Here is a 17498-nt window from a genome sequence, read left to right on the forward strand (position 1 = left end):
CGGTCATTTATGTGTTATTACCCAACACAGCATTGCACACCAAATGAAAGTTGTTGTTTCTTGGTGCTACAAACTAAGCAAGCCTTTAAACAAACACATTTAGAAAAGGGTAGGATATAACATAAATAAAAACAATAAATACAGTTATGTATATACATGTACACTTATACACTTGACCTGATCCTTTCATTAAAAGTTTGACGACTTAGAAACTCTGTCCAAATACTCTGACTGTGTTTGAGCACCAAGCATAAGTTTTTGTAAACAGAGTAAAGGAGTCCTGTGCTCTGTTGGATCAGAACACAGCTCGTCCAACAACTTGATCTAGAATTGAGGCAGAGACAAGTCTCTGTAAAGATGAAGGCAAACTGATAACCCTGCGACCCGGAATCAGCCATGAGCAGCCTTAAATCCAAACTGGATCAGCACGGCTCATTTTCTGGCTGTCTCGCCTCTCTCCCTGGGGCGGTCCAGTGATCTGGCTGTGTGGTTGAAAGATGTCGTGGACAGTGGCCATCTCAGAGTCTGCTCCTCTTAATTATTAAAAACCTTGGGCTCCACTTTCCACTGCTGATGAATGTATTTTGGTCATGGGTCATTCGTGTTTCAGTGATGAAGCCAAAAAGATTACAGATTAAAACATTTTTTGCAGGCTACTGCTATTACCATGGAATGGCATGCCTATGCACACATACTTTATGAGATTTTATAGTATTATTATTATTAGGGAACTGGGGAAGTGGGACGGATGTCAGCAGGGGCTGTGAAGGTGAAACCATGCCAGAGGTTGGGCTGGAGGCCAATGTCAAAGGTGGAACTGGCCTGGAGACCGTTGATGTGGCTGGACATCTGAGCTGGAGGCCAGCGACAGGGCTGCATTATAAACTGGGGGCATGGATTAAAGAAGAAATAGGCGTTTACAAGGCAGGGATGTTCTACTGACAGTGTAATTAATGCAGTATTGGACATGTGGGATCAAGGGTTTTCTTGTTGGTCAGCCCACTAGGGAGTAAAGTTGTCCGACTTTACTCTGCTTCAGCTGCTTTGGTTATTACTTTCCTGGTCTCAAATTTGGCTATCACAAGACTCCCAAATTTATCAATCAAGTACTAAATCACCATAGCACCCTGTAATATATTAAGACATCCAAAAGTATATGAAGTTAGAGCTGGGTCTTGTCTTCAGACCAAGACAAACCAACTTTGCATGATTGTTCATGTTGCATTTTTCTGTCAAGTTTTTCCTTGTTGAATTTTACAGAATATATTGTAAGAGTAGTTGTTGTGGTACAATGAAGGCAGGTAGGGACTAATATAAGTTGTCCAGCAGTAGACCACAACAGATTTTACTGACATGAAACTGAAAGGAATGTACTGTAGCATTGATTTCAGGTCTTTGGCTCTCAGCTGTGCTGTCACCCTGCCAGATGCTGCATGTAGTTGCTATGTCCTGTTTGAAACTGCATTTGTAATACAAAGTAGTACTGCAAAGTCCCGTGGCATGATAATAATAATATACAGGCCATGATAGAGCAGCTCGTCTTTGTTGTGTGGTTCAGAGAACATCACCAAGAGAAGTATTTGTTGGCAAGATAGAGGTACCTCCATGATTAGTTCTGGTTTGGTCTCCATCACATCTACTGAGTAGATGTAGTTAAATATCTGTCTATGTCACTGCTCACCACTCTACATGTGCCACTATGTTCACCAGCTTGTCTCTGTCTGTCTGCGGTAGTGTATGGTGCTTCATAATCTTCTTAGTCGAAAACAACTTCCAGTTGATGGTAGCAGAGCTTAATAGCTGGACAACCAAAACAGTGAGCTGAGAAAAGTCTAAACCATTGCATGGAGGTACACCTTCACCTGGTATATTACACATAGTCATTTGATCCATTGTTGAAAACCAGTTTCCACACAGATTTGAGGGAATTGATTTCTTAAATCTTGGTTAATAAAGTGATGATGGAACAAACAAGCTAGGGTGTATTGTAAACTTTCTACGCCACTATCCATCAGAAACTCAAAGAAGCACATAGCAAAAATAATTGCCCAAGTCTTGTGGGGTACATGGTATATATGACAAAACACCATGTTATTATTTTAAGGCCAGGCCACCCGGTCATAGGCTGGCCAAGCTCTGATCCTGAGGTCAGTTGTGCTTGCTCATTTGTCACTCATCAGTCCTTGATTCAAATCTCCTACTGTTATTTATGTCTCTCTCTCTCTCTCTCTCTCTCTCTCTCTCCTCTCTCTCTCTCTCTCCTCTCCCTCTCCCCTCTCTCTCTCTCTCTCTCTCTGTCTCTCTCTCTCTCTCTCTCTCCCCCCCCTCCCCCCCCCCCCCCCCCCCCCCCCCCCTCCCCCTCTCCCCCTCCCCCTCTCTCTCTCTCTCTCACTGTAGCGAAACCTGACATTCTCATGTGCTGAGTCCAGCTCAGTCTCCGTCTTCTTCAACTCCACGTCCTTCCTGCGGCTGCCGGGTCAGACTTACAGCGACACTCTCGCAGTCAGTCTGTCTTTCAGGACCTGGAACCCTAATGGTCTGCTGATGTATACGACGCTGGCTGACAGCTGGGTGGAGTTGGGACTGACGGAGGGCAAAGTAACCTTCCTCATGAGACATGACACGAAGAAGTTGCGTATTGACATCTCATCAGGTGAGCTCAACTCAGGAGTCCTCAGTTAGTTTGAACTTGTCATCCTCCTGCTTTCCTCAATTATTGCTGTAATTGCTGTTGTCAATTTGATCCTGTTAATGTTTTTCCTTGCAGGTTCAGGCCTTAATGATGGCCTGTGGCACAGTGTCCATCTGACTGCATTGGAGTACTATGCTATGTTGACAGTGGATGGAGATGAAGCATCCACAGTCAGAACAACCATCCCCATTTACATCCAGACTGGTGGAACCTACTATTTTGGAGGTGATAACTCAATTTGGACTAATATTTTAAAGAGACAGCTCATTGTCAAGAACAGCAAAGAGGTTGTTGGTCATTATTTCTGCAGTGGTTGAAAAAAATGACCTCTGACCTCTTCCATTTTTCTCCAGGCTACTTCCTGAACACCAACACAGGATCAGTTCAGCGTTCCTTTCAGGGCTGCATGCAGATGATCCATGTAGACGACCATCCAGCTGACCTCAGGGCAGTGGAGCAGGGCCTCATTGGAAGCTTTGAAAATGTCAGCCTGGATATGTGTGCCATTATAGACAGGTGAGTGTCATAATAGATGAGAAAGCACATGGAAGTGGAGCAGCTCAGTGGGTACTTCTGATGCCTCGCAGCAAAAATGTAGGGTTCTCACTGTTCTCAAATCTTTTTCTTCCACTGTCTATTAGGTGTGTGCCTAACCCCTGTGAGCACAGCGGTCGCTGTTCTCAGACCTGGGATACATTCAGCTGCAACTGTAATGGCACTGGATACACTGGAGCTACCTGCCATACCCGTAAATGACATTTTTATTTTATTTTATATCACCTTTTTTTTTTTTTTTACCAGGAAGTCACATTGAGATCAAGATCAAGATCTATAACAGAGACATGGCCATGGTTACAGTCATACAACATAACAACTTGCATCACATGGACTGGACACGTATTAACAAGCCAGCAGACTGAACTTAAACTCACGTCATAGCATCACACCTGACAGGTGGTGTAAAATTAGCATGTCCATATTGTCTTTCCATCACAGCTGATCAGAGCTGGAGGCTTGATCGCTGCAGAATGATGTGATGTGAGAGTGAATGCTGGTTGTACACATTCACATCAAACACTGAAGCCTAATGTTGGCGGGCTCTACATTTCTCCCTCCTTGTCTGCATCTGCTCTGTAGACTTTTGCTGTCAGCAGTGTTACCATGTTTTCAATTTTCAAAGTCAACCAAAAAAAACATTGCACGCAATTAGGATTTTACCTCTCTATAGTCAGATATTCATGTCTGGCCCGTGCATACACACTAACCACACACAAACACTGTGTTTTGTGTCTGCTGAGCTGTGTGTCGTGTCTCCTCTATAGCAATGTATCAGCAGTCCTGTGAGGAGTATAAGCACCAGGGGAAGAGCTCAGGGAGTTACTGGATTGACCCCGACGGCAGTGGACCTATCGCCCCCTTCAGGGTCAGCTGTGACATGACAGGTGAGATTGGCTGTGAGAGGGATGGGAGGGTTAGCCCCGTTCATTTTCTCATGCGATTCTGGGCATGGCAGCAAAAACTCTGTTTCCAGGAATAGCTTTAGTCAATGCTCATTGCAGTTTGTTGTAAAAACTCAAGTTTAAAAATATCAGTATTGACATTCTTTTGTAGTGTGATGCTTATTCCAGTGTGTTTGTGAATCAGTCAGTCACGTATTTGTATCTTACAGTAGCTCCTCTGGATTGGATCATGAATCTGTCATTCTATACATTATACTAGTTATGATGCATCGACTAATGTACTGCTTAGTAGTAGATGGATCTTTGCTGAAGAAGGTGTTTGTGAATCTCACTGATACTGTATGTTTACTTGGTCTTTCAGAGGAAAAGGTTTGGACCACACTGAAGAACAACCTGTCTCCTCAAACATCAGTCACCAGTGCAGAGCAGGAGGGGAAGGCAGTGCTGCAGATTACCTACAATGTGACTGATGAACAGGTACACAGGCAACACACACACACACACACTGGAGAACTTAGAGTTCATTTCTTCTTTGTGTGTATTGCATTGGTGCTAATAGTAGAAGATACAGCCACAATCTGAGTTAAATTAAAGTGTAGATTTAAAGAGAAACTTTGCTGATTTTTAACCAACTTTGTATCATTACAGTGTGTGTTGTGTCTGCAAATGCACAATGGTTAACATCTCCCCATGTTGCCAGAGACAGTTTGTCATTATATTAATGACAAAAATGATGATAATCATCATCATCATCCTCAAATATAATAAGTAAAACATTTACTGGATTGTAATCAACTACAGAAAACAATGATGAGAATGAAACATTTCCTCTGTAGTAAAGGAACCCTGTCTCTTTGTCCTTCCTGTATGTGTCCAGGTGTTGTTAGTCACCAGCAGTGCAGAGTACTGTGAACAGTATGTAGCCTACGCCTGCCGAATGTCTCGTCTTCTCAACACGCCAGGTAAGCTATCTGTCACTACCAAATACCTTGCTTATTTATGAATACAAATGATGCATTAAATGAATTCTCATGAGGTTCATGTCTTTGCTTAGAGCTCCTCGTTGTTTGTCCATTAGCTTTAGTTTAGTTTAGTTTATTAGTTTATTATTGCGAGACAATCCAAGTTGCAGGGGCTTAGGGCTAATATGCGTGTCCCCGGCGGAATTGGCACCACGTGCTGAGGCATACATGTTTACAGTAAATGTAAAATAATGTTCTGAGATATCATTGACAGTATTTTAAGCTCCATAAATGTCACACTAGTTCAGGAAAAGACATATGGTTCCTGGGAATGCAGAGCTGCGACAGGCAGTTAGTGGACTAGCCGGCTCAGGACAGGGGGGCTGCAGGCTGAGATGCTGGAAGCAGACTGGTAGCTTAAAGACTGGAGGCTGGCAACTTGGGTGCTAGCAGGTCAAAATCACGTTTGTTGCTAGTTGACTGGGATGCAGGCTGGAAACCAGCAGACAGCAGGCAAGGAGGACTGATAGAGGGCTAGCATTCTGTAAACTAACTGAGGTGCAGATGTTGAGGCAGTCTGTAGCTAACAAAGGTGGCAAAATGAATGACATGAAAGAGAAAAACATGACCTGCAGAGTAGGACAGGATCAACAAGATCACAGGATCAAAGCCATTAATGTGAGCAGGATATTTTCCAGTAAAAGCATGTAGTGATCTAATGAAGTGAAAGTAAACTGACCCTGTGCTGCTGGTTTGACTCCTAGATGGCTCGCCGTTTACCTGGTGGGTAGGAAGAGCCAATGAGAGGCATTCTTACTGGGGGGGCTCAGGACCAGGGATACAGAAGTGTTCCTGTGGAATCGAACACAACTGCACCGACCACAAATACTACTGCAACTGTGACGCTGACCTGCGCTCCTGGTGAGTCCACCACTGCTCATCAGCTCAACTGAGCAGGGACTTCTTTTTAACTAGTCAAGGTCCATTCACAGTGGACTTCAATTCTTACCTTCACTAGAACCTCTCTGGCAGCTGCTTATCATCACCAGGACGGTCTGTTTTTAATTAGTGCATTAGGGGTCAAGCAGTGTTACTCATTCTGAACCCTACTACTTTTTTTCTATACTTCTATTCTGTCACCTCTTACTGATTTTTTAAACTTTTTTTTATCCTCGCTATCTTCTGACATCTTCTTCTTGCTCTTCTCATTCTGCTTCTTCTTCTTCTGCTTCTTCTTCTCCATCTCTTTCTTCTACTTCTTCTTTTTTCACCCACTACTCTAGAACTACTAAACTAATAAACAAGTTTGGGATTTTGCAATTTGCTTAAAAATGGCGTGGCCCAGTGTCAAAATGTTGTCTTCATTTTACTCCCTGAGTTCTTTGTTCCATCTTTGCTCCAATTGTCTTCTGCTTTAATAGGTGAGACCAAAGCAGAATCATACTTTTGACCACTTGTTGGCTCAGGCACTGGTGTTGCTGCATGCCCAAGTCTAACCAGACTGTAAAAAAGGAATCACTGACTCAGAAATCAAGCTAAAACTGCTTCAGATATTGTCCCTGACTTAACTGACAGGTGTTGTTTGTCTTCCTGTGTGTGTGTTTGTGTGCACACAGGAGGGAGGATGCAGGCCTGTTGGTGTACAAAGACCATTTGCCTGTCAGTCAGGTTGTAGTTGGTGATACAGGCAGAGCTGGATCTGAGGCCAAACTGACAGTCGGAGCACTCAGATGCCAGGGGGACCGTGAGTGTCTCTATCTCTCAAAAAAACATTCATCTCTCACCAGAGATATTTCAGATCACCAGATATGAAACATTAGTATTTGCTCCATGTCCTGCTGTTGTTTTCTGAAGGGAACTACTGGAATGCAGCATCCTTCAGCAGTCCTGCCTCATACCTCCACTTCCCCTCCTTCAGAGAAGAAACCAGCACCGACATCTCCTTCTACTTCAAGACTTCCTCCACTCATGGGGTCTTTCTGGAGAACCTGGGAACCACAGACTTCCTTCACATTGAACTCAGAGGTGTGTCTGTGTGTACACTGCACATGATGAAAGATTTCTACATTTCTGGTACAGAATTGTTTTATAAAGAGTTTATAAACCCCAACAGTGTAGATAGATATTAATGGCCAGAAGGCCAGAAGAAGAAAAGCAACTCATAAGGGCTTTAGTATCAGGTGTACATTAGTGATTGTACCTCTAATTAGAGCTTATTTTAATTTAATGACAATCCAAAGACCCACCTCAGATTGTGAAGGCTTGGTCTTCCGCTGCTCCATAAAACTTGGACAAAACTGTCTTCTTACATTCTCAAAGGTCCAGTTCAGTCAAATATTTAGCCCAAGATGATATCCATAAATATCAGTCCAAATCTGTTTTGCCTCATAACTCTGGTTATACTTTGAATATCAACCAACCAGTCAATCAATCAGTCAGTCAGTCAGTGTTGATATGAACATTGCAACTGCACTCTTAGCTTTCAGTGAGACACCCCATTTGACCCAATAAGAGCCTCTAAGTCCTGACTGTAGCCTACAACAGCCAACGTGCGTGGCTTTTAGAAAGGAGAGACACTCTCTCTTCTCTCTCCTGAGCCACAGCCAACGGATGATTGATGCATTTTGTAGTCAATGAAATTACAAAAACAGCTTTGAAAGAGCAAGTTTACAAAATATTTCTTATCAATATCATCATTGTCTAGGCCGCCTAGCATTAGATTTGGACTATTTAAGATGAACAAAGTTAGTGTAAATAAGTGGATAAATAACTTTTTCTGGGTCATATAATACCTTTTTTTGTCAGGCGCCTAAAGATTGTGTAGTGTGAAGTGTTCCTTTTCATTGATATAGTTAACTATTTGAACTTGGACTATTTGATGTGGTCTCATTGTGTTTTCCAGTCATTTGGAATAAAAAAATCAGCTTATAAATTCTCAAATGTCACTTGATAATTTGTTACTTGGATAATTTTACTGTATGTGTGGCAGTATTGGCAGTAAAATGCGTACAAAACAAAAAATCACCAACCTTCATACAGATAGAAAGCCTTGAAGTCAACACACAACAAAAATCTATCCATAATCCATCTATAACCACTGACTGTAATGTTAGAGCCAGTGAAATGTTTGAAAAAATTAGTGTTTTAAAGTATTAATGTTGAACTTGTAGAACAATATCGTAGTAATGCCCAACAAATGAGAAATCTTGGAGGGATCTCACCTTTAGTGGAAAAATCTTAGTCTGATGTTTGAAAATGTGACTAGTGTTGGATTTGTATCCTCACGCTCCCAGGAGGCTCGGTGGTCTTCTTCTCTTTTGATGTGGGCAGTGAGCGGGTGGAGCTCAGCGTTCGCTCACCAGTGCCTCTGAATGATGACCAATGGCATCGCGTGGAAGCTGAGAAGAACATCAAAGAGGCAGTGCTGCAGCTTAATGGACAGTACAGGGAGGTCCGGCACAGCCCCCCACAGGGACACACAAAACTGGAGTACTACAGTGATCTATATATTGGTAAGACACATGCACACATACACCTCATGTATTCAGAAACACTGGTTCTGCACCAAACTCTCTCCTCCAGAGCTGGCCGGCTCTGAGCAGCTGCAGGGGCCCCTCCTGGCCCTCCCCACACAAATGTTTACAATATTTTTTGATAGAAGGACACCTAGCAGCAGAAATTATAAACTGTGTGTTTAAAATCAATAATATCAAAATATTGAACATCAGGAGTACAGAGTGATGATGCGAACTGTCCTCGTTGCATATAATGATATGATTCACACAACTGCGAATGATCCAGTGACTGTAATAGCTGCAGTATCCTTTGCTCTGCCTGAACATTTGCTCTGCTTCGTATCTTAATTACCAGGAGCCTCGAGTGGTCAGAGGGGCTTCCTGGGCTGCATGCGGGCTCTGAAGATAAACGGTGTGACCATTGACCTGGAGGAGAGGGCAAAGGTGGCTGCAGGGGTGAATCCAGGCTGCCAGGGCCACTGCAACAGTTACGGGATGCACTGCAGGAATGGAGGGACATGTGTGGAGCAGTACAACGGATACTCCTGTGACTGTTCCCTCACTGCGTACGATGGACCCTTCTGCACAGATGGTAAATGTGTGCTTGTTGTCAGTATGAGTGTAAAAGGTTTTCTGTCTCTATGTGTCAGCCCGATGAGTTACTGGCACAAATGTTCCCGCTCACGTGACTGATAAAGGAATTTCTGATTCTGAACGTCAGGGTGTACTTGCCTCTTGTCCAGTGTTAGCTTGATCAACTCTAGCCCCCCGTGATCCTCCGAGGGATAAACGAGCCTAGCTGATGGATTTATAGATGGATAGATGTTAAATTAGAACTTTTATTAGATTCAGTGCTGCAAGAAAGATTGCTCAACTTTTTTATACTGTTTTAATTACCTGTCCTTTGTCTGCTGCTGTTTCTTTATGTTTGTTAGATGTTGGCGGCTACTTTGAGACAGGAACCCTTGTGCGCTATGACTTCCCACCAGAGGCAGGAGCTGTTGCGTTGCGGGAGGTGAAGAGTCTATCAAGTGTTGGTGTTCCCAGTGAGGCCAATCTTACTCAGGAGCAGCTGGTGTTCAGCTTCAGCACCTCCAGTGCTCCTAGCATCCTGGTCTACATCAGCTCCAGGACTCAGGACTACTTAGCTGTGGTGCTCAGGCACAACGGTAGGCTCATCAACCTCATACCTGACCAGTTACCAGTCACCAGAAATAATTGTCTATAAAAGAATATACTATATTTTATGAACTGCTGTTGCATTATTATCCTGTGTTAAAACAACTTTATGTCTCTACGTGTGTGTGTGTGTGTGTGTGTGTGTGTGTCCAGGCACACTCCAGATCCGCTACAGTCTTGGGGGGCTAACAGAACCTTACACCATAGATGTTGACCACCGTAACATGGCCAATGGACAGCCACACTCTGTCAACATAACTAGAAATTTAAGGGAGATACGACTCCAGGTTAGTGCTCGCTGCCACTGCAGTAGTACCTAACGATGTTTTAACAAATACTGTACAGTGCCAGTTAGAAGAAAAGGGGTGACCGACTGAATTCAAGTTATATTTGAGAAAATGGACTTACTTGCTGTTTTCTGAGAGGGAGTTGTTCAGGTGGATATTAGTCTATGTGTCTGTAACTGATCTACAACAGGGCTGGTTTAGCTTAGCTTAGCATAAGGTGGAAGCAGCTTGTCCAAAATATACTTACCAGCATGTCTAAATCTCACTGATTAACAATATGTACATATACTGTATATTTTTGATGAAGGTTCTCAGTCATCCAGGTCATGGTAATTCATGCTATATTCTAAGTGCTATATTGTAGTCAACTAGACTAGTTTCAGTTTCTTGAAACGTTTTCTCATCCGAGAGGCTTCTTCAGTTCTAACTAACTGGATGGGAGCTGCAGGCTTTAGACCCTGTGTGGGAGTGTCCTAACGAAATCGACTCTACAAAAAGTCCAGTTGTCTGCGATATAGCACTCAGAATGTACTGCATATTTTTTCCTCATTAACAGCAAACAGTGATTTTTGTGTGGAGTTATGGAATATTTCTTATCTCTCTTTTAAAAAGGAGCCAGTAGTCATAATTTCCAAAGTGTTCAACTATTTCTTTAAGATAAAGTTTTGCTGAGTAAAATGAACAGTTCTTGGGAATAATGGTTACAGAGCAGATTCAAGTTCAGTTTCAGTTCAACATGTAATTGTTGCTTTCCTCTGCCCATATTGTCCAGCTGGACCACTACCCAGTGTCTACATACACCCTACCTGAGGCCTCTGACACCCAGCTCAACCTGGTCAAAAGTATCTTCCTTGGAAAAGTCTTTGGTAAGTGTCGAGAGGTGTTCCGAGTACATTCCTTGTTCCCATTTCCAGTTTGCTCCTTATTCTGCCCAGTAATCATAACTTTATATGTTGTTTTGTTGTGGCAGACTATTATACTACTTGTTCTAATACTGGTCTTCTCACTTAGTCCATATATCCACATTTATGATGATTATTATCAAAACATTTATCTAACATTTATAATAATTTACACTATGTCTTAAGAAATACATTGAAATGTATTATTGGCTGCATCTTTATTGTGTTCTAGTGCATCTACATGATGTCCAGGTTCAGGTTCTAAAGCTAGGTTCATCATTTCAACCATCATAAAAAGTTGGTCTGGATCCCTGTGAAATTAGGTTTTCTGGTGGTTGTTCTGGGTCCTGGAAAGACTTTGACTTGTGTTACTACCAGACAGTTTGTATTGACCTGCTAGAGTATAGAAAAAAAACTGTTGTTGTGTGTTTCTTACAGAAACAGGACAGATTGACCCCATCCTGATTGAGCGCTACAACACGCCGGGCTTTGTGGGCTGTTTGTCAAGAGTTCAGTTTAACAGCGTGGCACCACTGAAAGCTGCACTGCGCTCCGGCCTGGCTTCACCCATCAGCACCCATGGGATCCTGGTGCCCTCCAACTGTGGAGCCTCCCCCTTGACCATCTCCCCCATGGCCTCAGCTAGTGACCCCTGGTACCTAGAAGCAGGTAGAGAGACGGATAGATAACAGTTTGAAGGAACATAAAGACATGTCATCGTGTCAGAATTCAGACATAGAATGTAATAATAATAATTGCTGTCCACAGCTGGAGCAGTTTTCCCCTTCAATGAGGACAAGACCAGCGAGGATGGAGTGGATCGCAACTCTGCCATAATTGGAGGTAAATGTCATTTAACTTTCAACCAAGTGATGAGGCTGCAGCTGGGAACGGTGCTTTAACCAGTCAAACCTACAAATACCAGACACTTCACGCATAATGACAGTTTCACAAAATAAACAGACGTTATAGTGTTCACAGTCACAAAGGAGCAGAGACTCAGAAATAAACAATGAACAAATGTAAATGGAAGCAAGGCAGAGGAGAATGTGCTAGAGGTTTATGCACTGATTGGCTTACCTGAACAGCCAACACTGGCTAACCTTCAGCCTGGTGTGTCAAGACCCTGAGTGGTAGGGGTGCAGGGGGTATTGGGATTAGGCCATATGGTAGAAAGCCTACGTCAGCCGGCTGGAGATATGGAGTGTCAGAAATGTGGATGCTTATCGGACTAGGAGGATCTCTTTTAAACTATGTGTGGGAGTGTCCTTACAGAGTGGAACACTCCCACACCGACCTTAAAACCTCCAACTCCCCTCCAGTTAGTTAGAACTGAGGAAGCTTCTTTGACAAGAGGTGAAATGTCTTCAAGAAACTGAAACAACTCCAGTTGCCTACGATACAGCAGTTTTACCATGACCTGGATGACTGAGAACCTTCAACACTGAGTTACATTACTGGGCACTCTGCAACTTTATCAGACAGTAAACTCTCCAGTCTGTTGTTATAAAAGAAGTGCTCGTCTGCTTTGTTTCCAGGCATTATCTCCATGGTGATCTTCACTGTCCTCTGCATCATGGTGTTTGTTATCCGCCACATGTTCCGTCATAAAGGATCTTACCACACCAACGAGGCCAAGGGAGCAGAGTCGGCAGACTGCGCCGACGCAGCAATCATCGTCAATGACCCTGCCTTCACCGAAACCATCGACGAGAGCAAGAAGGAGTGGTTCATCTGAGCCTCTCTCCACAACACGGACACATGACGTTAGGATGTATTTAGTTTTCTAAGCATAGGGAGTAGTTGTGCGGTCTGTTGGTGGTGATGATGACCTGTGGAACCTCGAGGATGTAGAATGTGAGCAGTTTATTCAAAAACTTTATGGACAATGGACATGGCATTGCAGCATGGGTATTAAAGCACAGGGCACAGTGCTGCCTTGCAGAGCCGAGTGGACGTGTGGAGCAGTTTATTTTAACCTTATTTGCAATAGGCAGTGTGACAGGGTGACAACCTTCAGAAGGTGCAGAGGATGGTGCTGTGAAGACACAGGCCTCGGTGGAGTGAGTGTGTTCATCAGCTGTTATTTTACTATTTCGTTATATCATTCTTAATTTAATATCAGTTTAACTTATTTATTTATTCATATTTAAGTCATATATTTTTTCACAAAAGATCATACTTTGCATTTATTTTTATAGATTCATATCTGTTTGCCTTTGTGCAGTGTACTGGTGTATCAAAAGATTATGTCATTAATGGTAATGATCATTAATCCATTAATCCCAATAATCCTCCACAGCTGTAACAATGCTTACACATACCAGTTTATTTTATATTTATCTCATGTTTTGCCTTATTTATATTAATTTATTTTAGTTTAATTTCAGCCCTTAAGACTGAAAGCATTGTGTGTGTGTGTGTGTGTGTGTGTGTGTGGGTACGTTTGTGTGGGTGCTTTTCACACTTGCTTGCTCGTCTGTGAAGATGTATGAATGAATTGAATTTGTCAGCATCATTTGGAGAAAGAACTGGGGGTTAAAGAAACATAACACTTTTTTTTTTTTTGCATCTACATATCTGACAGTGTCTCTTTATGACCTTTGAGTATTGATTGTTGCAACTATTATTGATTGCATTATTTTTTTGCCAAAAGACTTCAGGCTTTAGTTCCGTGTTTGAACAATGAACTGAGTCCTGTCTGTCCACAAGAGCTCGGCTCACTGTTTTGTTTTCGGTTGTTTTGGTTTTACTGATGCTGCCTTTGTTAGCAATGCCTGTACATGATAATGAGACAACATTTGTGTAAAAGAAAACATTACAACATTTATGAAATCTTCTCATGTGCCATGTGACCCTGAGTCAGATAAGATTAAGGTCAGTACAGTTGCATCCAGTACAGAGACAGGTGGGAAATGAGTTTAGCCTAGCTTAGCACAAAGATTGGAAGCAGAGGAAAGCTTCTAGCCCAACTCCCTCACAAGCAAACAGATACACCCTCCAACAACTCCAAAGCCTTCTCATGTATTCATTGCATGTCATTAGCTCACAATTCTTTTTCCAAGAGCTCAGCTTTGTTAATAGTAAAGATACAACCAGTAGGCAATGTTAAGAGGGCATGCTATCCCCCCTTTTTTTTTTTAGCAAAATGAGCAATGGGACGTTCGGTGTTTCAGTCAATCAAGAACCATCCTTAACACTATCCCTCACCTACAACCATCTTTTATCTGTTCCCACACAGCATAAATGTATGAACCGTAGCTGGGAGTTGTTGGAAGCAGACCTGTAGCCAGCCATTGATATCGACAAGTCTAGGTCAAGGGGTTTTGAGGTAAATTCAAGGCCGTGTCCCAAAAGGAGTCAAGTGCAAGTTAAGGCCAAATGGACTGGACATAACAAAAAAAGGAAGAAGCTAGTAACTGAGAACACCTCAAGGAAATATAACTTAAAATAAGCAACAGCAAAATAACTGTATTAGAAAAAATATTCTACAAATTAAAATCTGTTATCTTAATTTTTTTAACGTAGAAGACACAGAATGAAATAAAAGCAAGAATTCTGAGAAAAAAATGAATAACTGTTTTTTTAGTAGAAGATTAGAACCACTGGATTTTCTTCTTTATTCTAAGAATCTCACTGTTGCCCTAATTCTCTTCCATGGGAAAAATCATGTTAATGAATGTTAGTGGCACATAAGAACAGTGAACGCGGTATCTCTAAGAGGATCTGGCCACTGACCAGCAGCAGAGCCTCTCCAGTCCACTCAGGCTGCTCACAAAAAGAAAATAAGAAAGCTCATTTGAATAAAATTGACAGAGGACAAAGTGAGGATGGAGGCTAGGCTAGCAGTTTTCCTTTGCATTCAGACTCAGCAAGTAACAAGTAAAACACTTTCGTGCTCGGACATGAACTCATCACCCTCTATTCGCAGCATGTTATGAATTTCCAGAGATCCTGAGAAATTCATTCTTATTTCCATGTAAGATAGTATTTTGGTTAGAGAGACTCACCATAGTTAATGATATTGATTTGATAAGGCTTAGTGAATCCGGGGTAAGCCTTATCTGGCAGGTGAGGCCAGCTTCTTCCAAACGGCGCGGCTGCAGCACGAGGGACTGAAATGACTCTTGATTCAGGATTTTCCTGAACTCGGTACTTTTAAACCTGAGCTGTCTTTGATATTCATGAAGTGGAATGATGTTTCTGCAAAAGAATGTTTGTTAACCACATACAAAACTATGGCTTACATCCTGACATTTGATTGTATTGCCTTTGTATTCCTTTGACTGCACTGCAGTATAATGGCATGCTGTTTGACACTGAATGACACACATTTCTGTTTGATAAGCCACTGTAGCATCACATTGCTTTTTCTTCATGTTATATGTATAAAATGTTGCAGAAATGTTCTTTTTATAGCCAATTTCTCTGATTGCTTTGTGCTTTTCTCATTGTCTTGAAAAATGTGATGCTTCCTCTTGGAAAGAGCAGTAAAACCTGAGTACACATCTTACACTGGCTAATGTTACATTTTTGACCAAAGCTGGATCCAGATGGCATCTGTACTGAAAATGATTAGGGCCACTGTAAAAAAAATGTTCAGCTACATGAAGGATGAAAAACATTTGGAAAAAATAAGACCTAGAAGAACTGTTCAGTCCAACTAGGGCTGCTGTAAAATGAGTTCTGACACATCTCTTTTAGAATTCTGACTTTTCTGGAGAAAAAGTCATTATTCTGATTAAAATCTGAGCTCTGGGAAAAAAAAAACAGAATACAGACTTTAACTTAACTTGCCCCAATCCTCTTCTGTCATACTGCTAGAAACTAACTAACCAGATAATCGATTAAAACAGAAAAGATAGCGGTTACATAAAACATATGAAAAGAACACCAGTGAGCAGATGCAGACACATGGACTGTTTGATGTCAGTGACAAGATTTCCTGGAAGAAACTAAATCTACTGTATATCTGCTACAAAAGAATAAGTGCTGATTAGTCTGTCATGTTACAGCATTTGTTGTCAGATGATGATACACTCATCTAGAGCCAATGGGACACTTTGCTGGACACTGACTGGCAACTGGCTTGCAAAATTCATCTTTTTGCCTGCATCATCTATAATAAACGTCATTCTATGGGATATAACTTAAACATATGGCAATACAGGATCAAATATTAAAAGATAAAAGATCACTTCAAAGCACATTTGTGCATGTAAGTTTTTAACAAATATTAAAAAGGAAACTGTCCCTGCTGCCCTGATCTCCACAGGTTGCTCATTCCTCAGTCTAGGAGCCCTGACAGCAAGATCATGCATGATCACCTTTTCTGGTTCAATTTTGACATTAGCATGATAATGAGAAAAGCATTTACAGAGTGTAGGGGGTGTGTGTGGTGTTAAGGTAAGCAATATAACAAGCTGCAGGGACCATAAGTAAAGGAAAATAATATTCACCACAAGTGAAGCAGTTTATATGATACTTCTAGATACTAGGGTTAGTGTTAGGTACTAGATACTGCTTGTCTCATATTATATATTATGAGTGACATACTAACACGATTACTAAGCTCTCTGAGAACTAATCAGATACACTGTGCCTAAACTAAAGTTCAGAAATTGATTTATTAGCTCTGTGTTCAGCACTGGTATCCTGCTACCCACAGACCACACACTGATACCAGTGGTACCCTTGAGGAATTTAGATGATAATTAATTGGCTTAAAACTTAAAAATGAAAATACAGTATTTAAACAAAATATAAAATGGCTCCAGACAGCTCAGGATCACACATGGATTTTTTTTTCTTTTTTTTCAAGACTTTTTTTTGAGGCATAGACACCTTTATTTGACAGTGGATAGATCGGAAAGGGGAGAGGTGTGTGTGTATGTGTGTGACATGCAGTACAGGTCCTCCGGCTGGATTCGAACCAGGGTCCACTGCGTTCGTTGCATGCGCTCTAACCACTCGACTTCATTAACACACTTATTAAAACTGAAATTCTTCTTCTTCGTAGGTGCTAAGATTTCAATTCAATGTAGATTCAATGTAGATATAGTGTGAGCATACACACTGCTTGAGGGTGTAAATAAAAAAAATTCAAATACATTTTGGATCTTTCTGAGACTTAGAATAAACTGAACAAGCTGTACGGAGCGAGGGAACACAGGGAATTTGAAGACCATCACACCTCCTGAGGTTTTTAGGATTTATTGGGTGGGACAATGAGTCTTATGAAGGGGTGGGTTGAACCTTTTTGACCTGTTAAAATGTTATAAAATGAAGCATTTCTTTAAAATGTATTTTGGCCTTTTGCCGTCTTTATTATGAAACTGAAAGTCAGAGATGAGAGAAAAGGAAAAGATTTGAAAGCTGGACTGCTGCGCCAAAGACAGCCTCTGTACATGAAGCGCTACTCTACAAACTGATCTGTCTCAACGCGTCAGCTGACTGAGACATAGCATACAAACACATTCAGATTCACTGCAACCATTACCA

The 17498-nt window shown here is 41.8% G+C and overlaps 1 protein-coding gene across 1 annotated transcript in view; it reads left to right on the plus strand.

Moving 5' to 3' along the window:
• The window catches only part of cntnap2b (contactin associated protein 2b), a 28598-nt gene extending 13088 nt beyond the window's left edge, over nt 1–15510 (plus strand). The window contains exons 8-25 of the mRNA XM_030402498.1: nt 2398–2653; nt 2768–2917; nt 3046–3208; nt 3334–3440; nt 4015–4134; nt 4514–4629; nt 5030–5114; nt 5879–6035; nt 6731–6858; nt 6969–7139; nt 8408–8626; nt 8985–9221; nt 9565–9798; nt 9962–10095; nt 10868–10961; nt 11436–11666; nt 11766–11840; nt 12536–15510. Of these exons, the coding sequence (XP_030258358.1) occupies nt 2398–2653; nt 2768–2917; nt 3046–3208; nt 3334–3440; nt 4015–4134; nt 4514–4629; nt 5030–5114; nt 5879–6035; nt 6731–6858; nt 6969–7139; nt 8408–8626; nt 8985–9221; nt 9565–9798; nt 9962–10095; nt 10868–10961; nt 11436–11666; nt 11766–11840; nt 12536–12735 (2877 nt within the window). The 3' untranslated portion in view covers nt 12736–15510. The remainder of the gene's footprint in view (nt 1–2397; nt 2654–2767; nt 2918–3045; nt 3209–3333; nt 3441–4014; nt 4135–4513; nt 4630–5029; nt 5115–5878; nt 6036–6730; nt 6859–6968; nt 7140–8407; nt 8627–8984; nt 9222–9564; nt 9799–9961; nt 10096–10867; nt 10962–11435; nt 11667–11765; nt 11841–12535) is intronic.
• The last annotated feature ends 1988 nt before the right edge of the window (nt 15511–17498 follow it).

Source organism: Sparus aurata, chromosome 21 (assembly GCF_900880675.1).
Source record: "Sparus aurata chromosome 21, fSpaAur1.1, whole genome shotgun sequence".
Taxonomy (NCBI): Eukaryota; Metazoa; Chordata; class Actinopteri; order Spariformes; family Sparidae; genus Sparus; species Sparus aurata.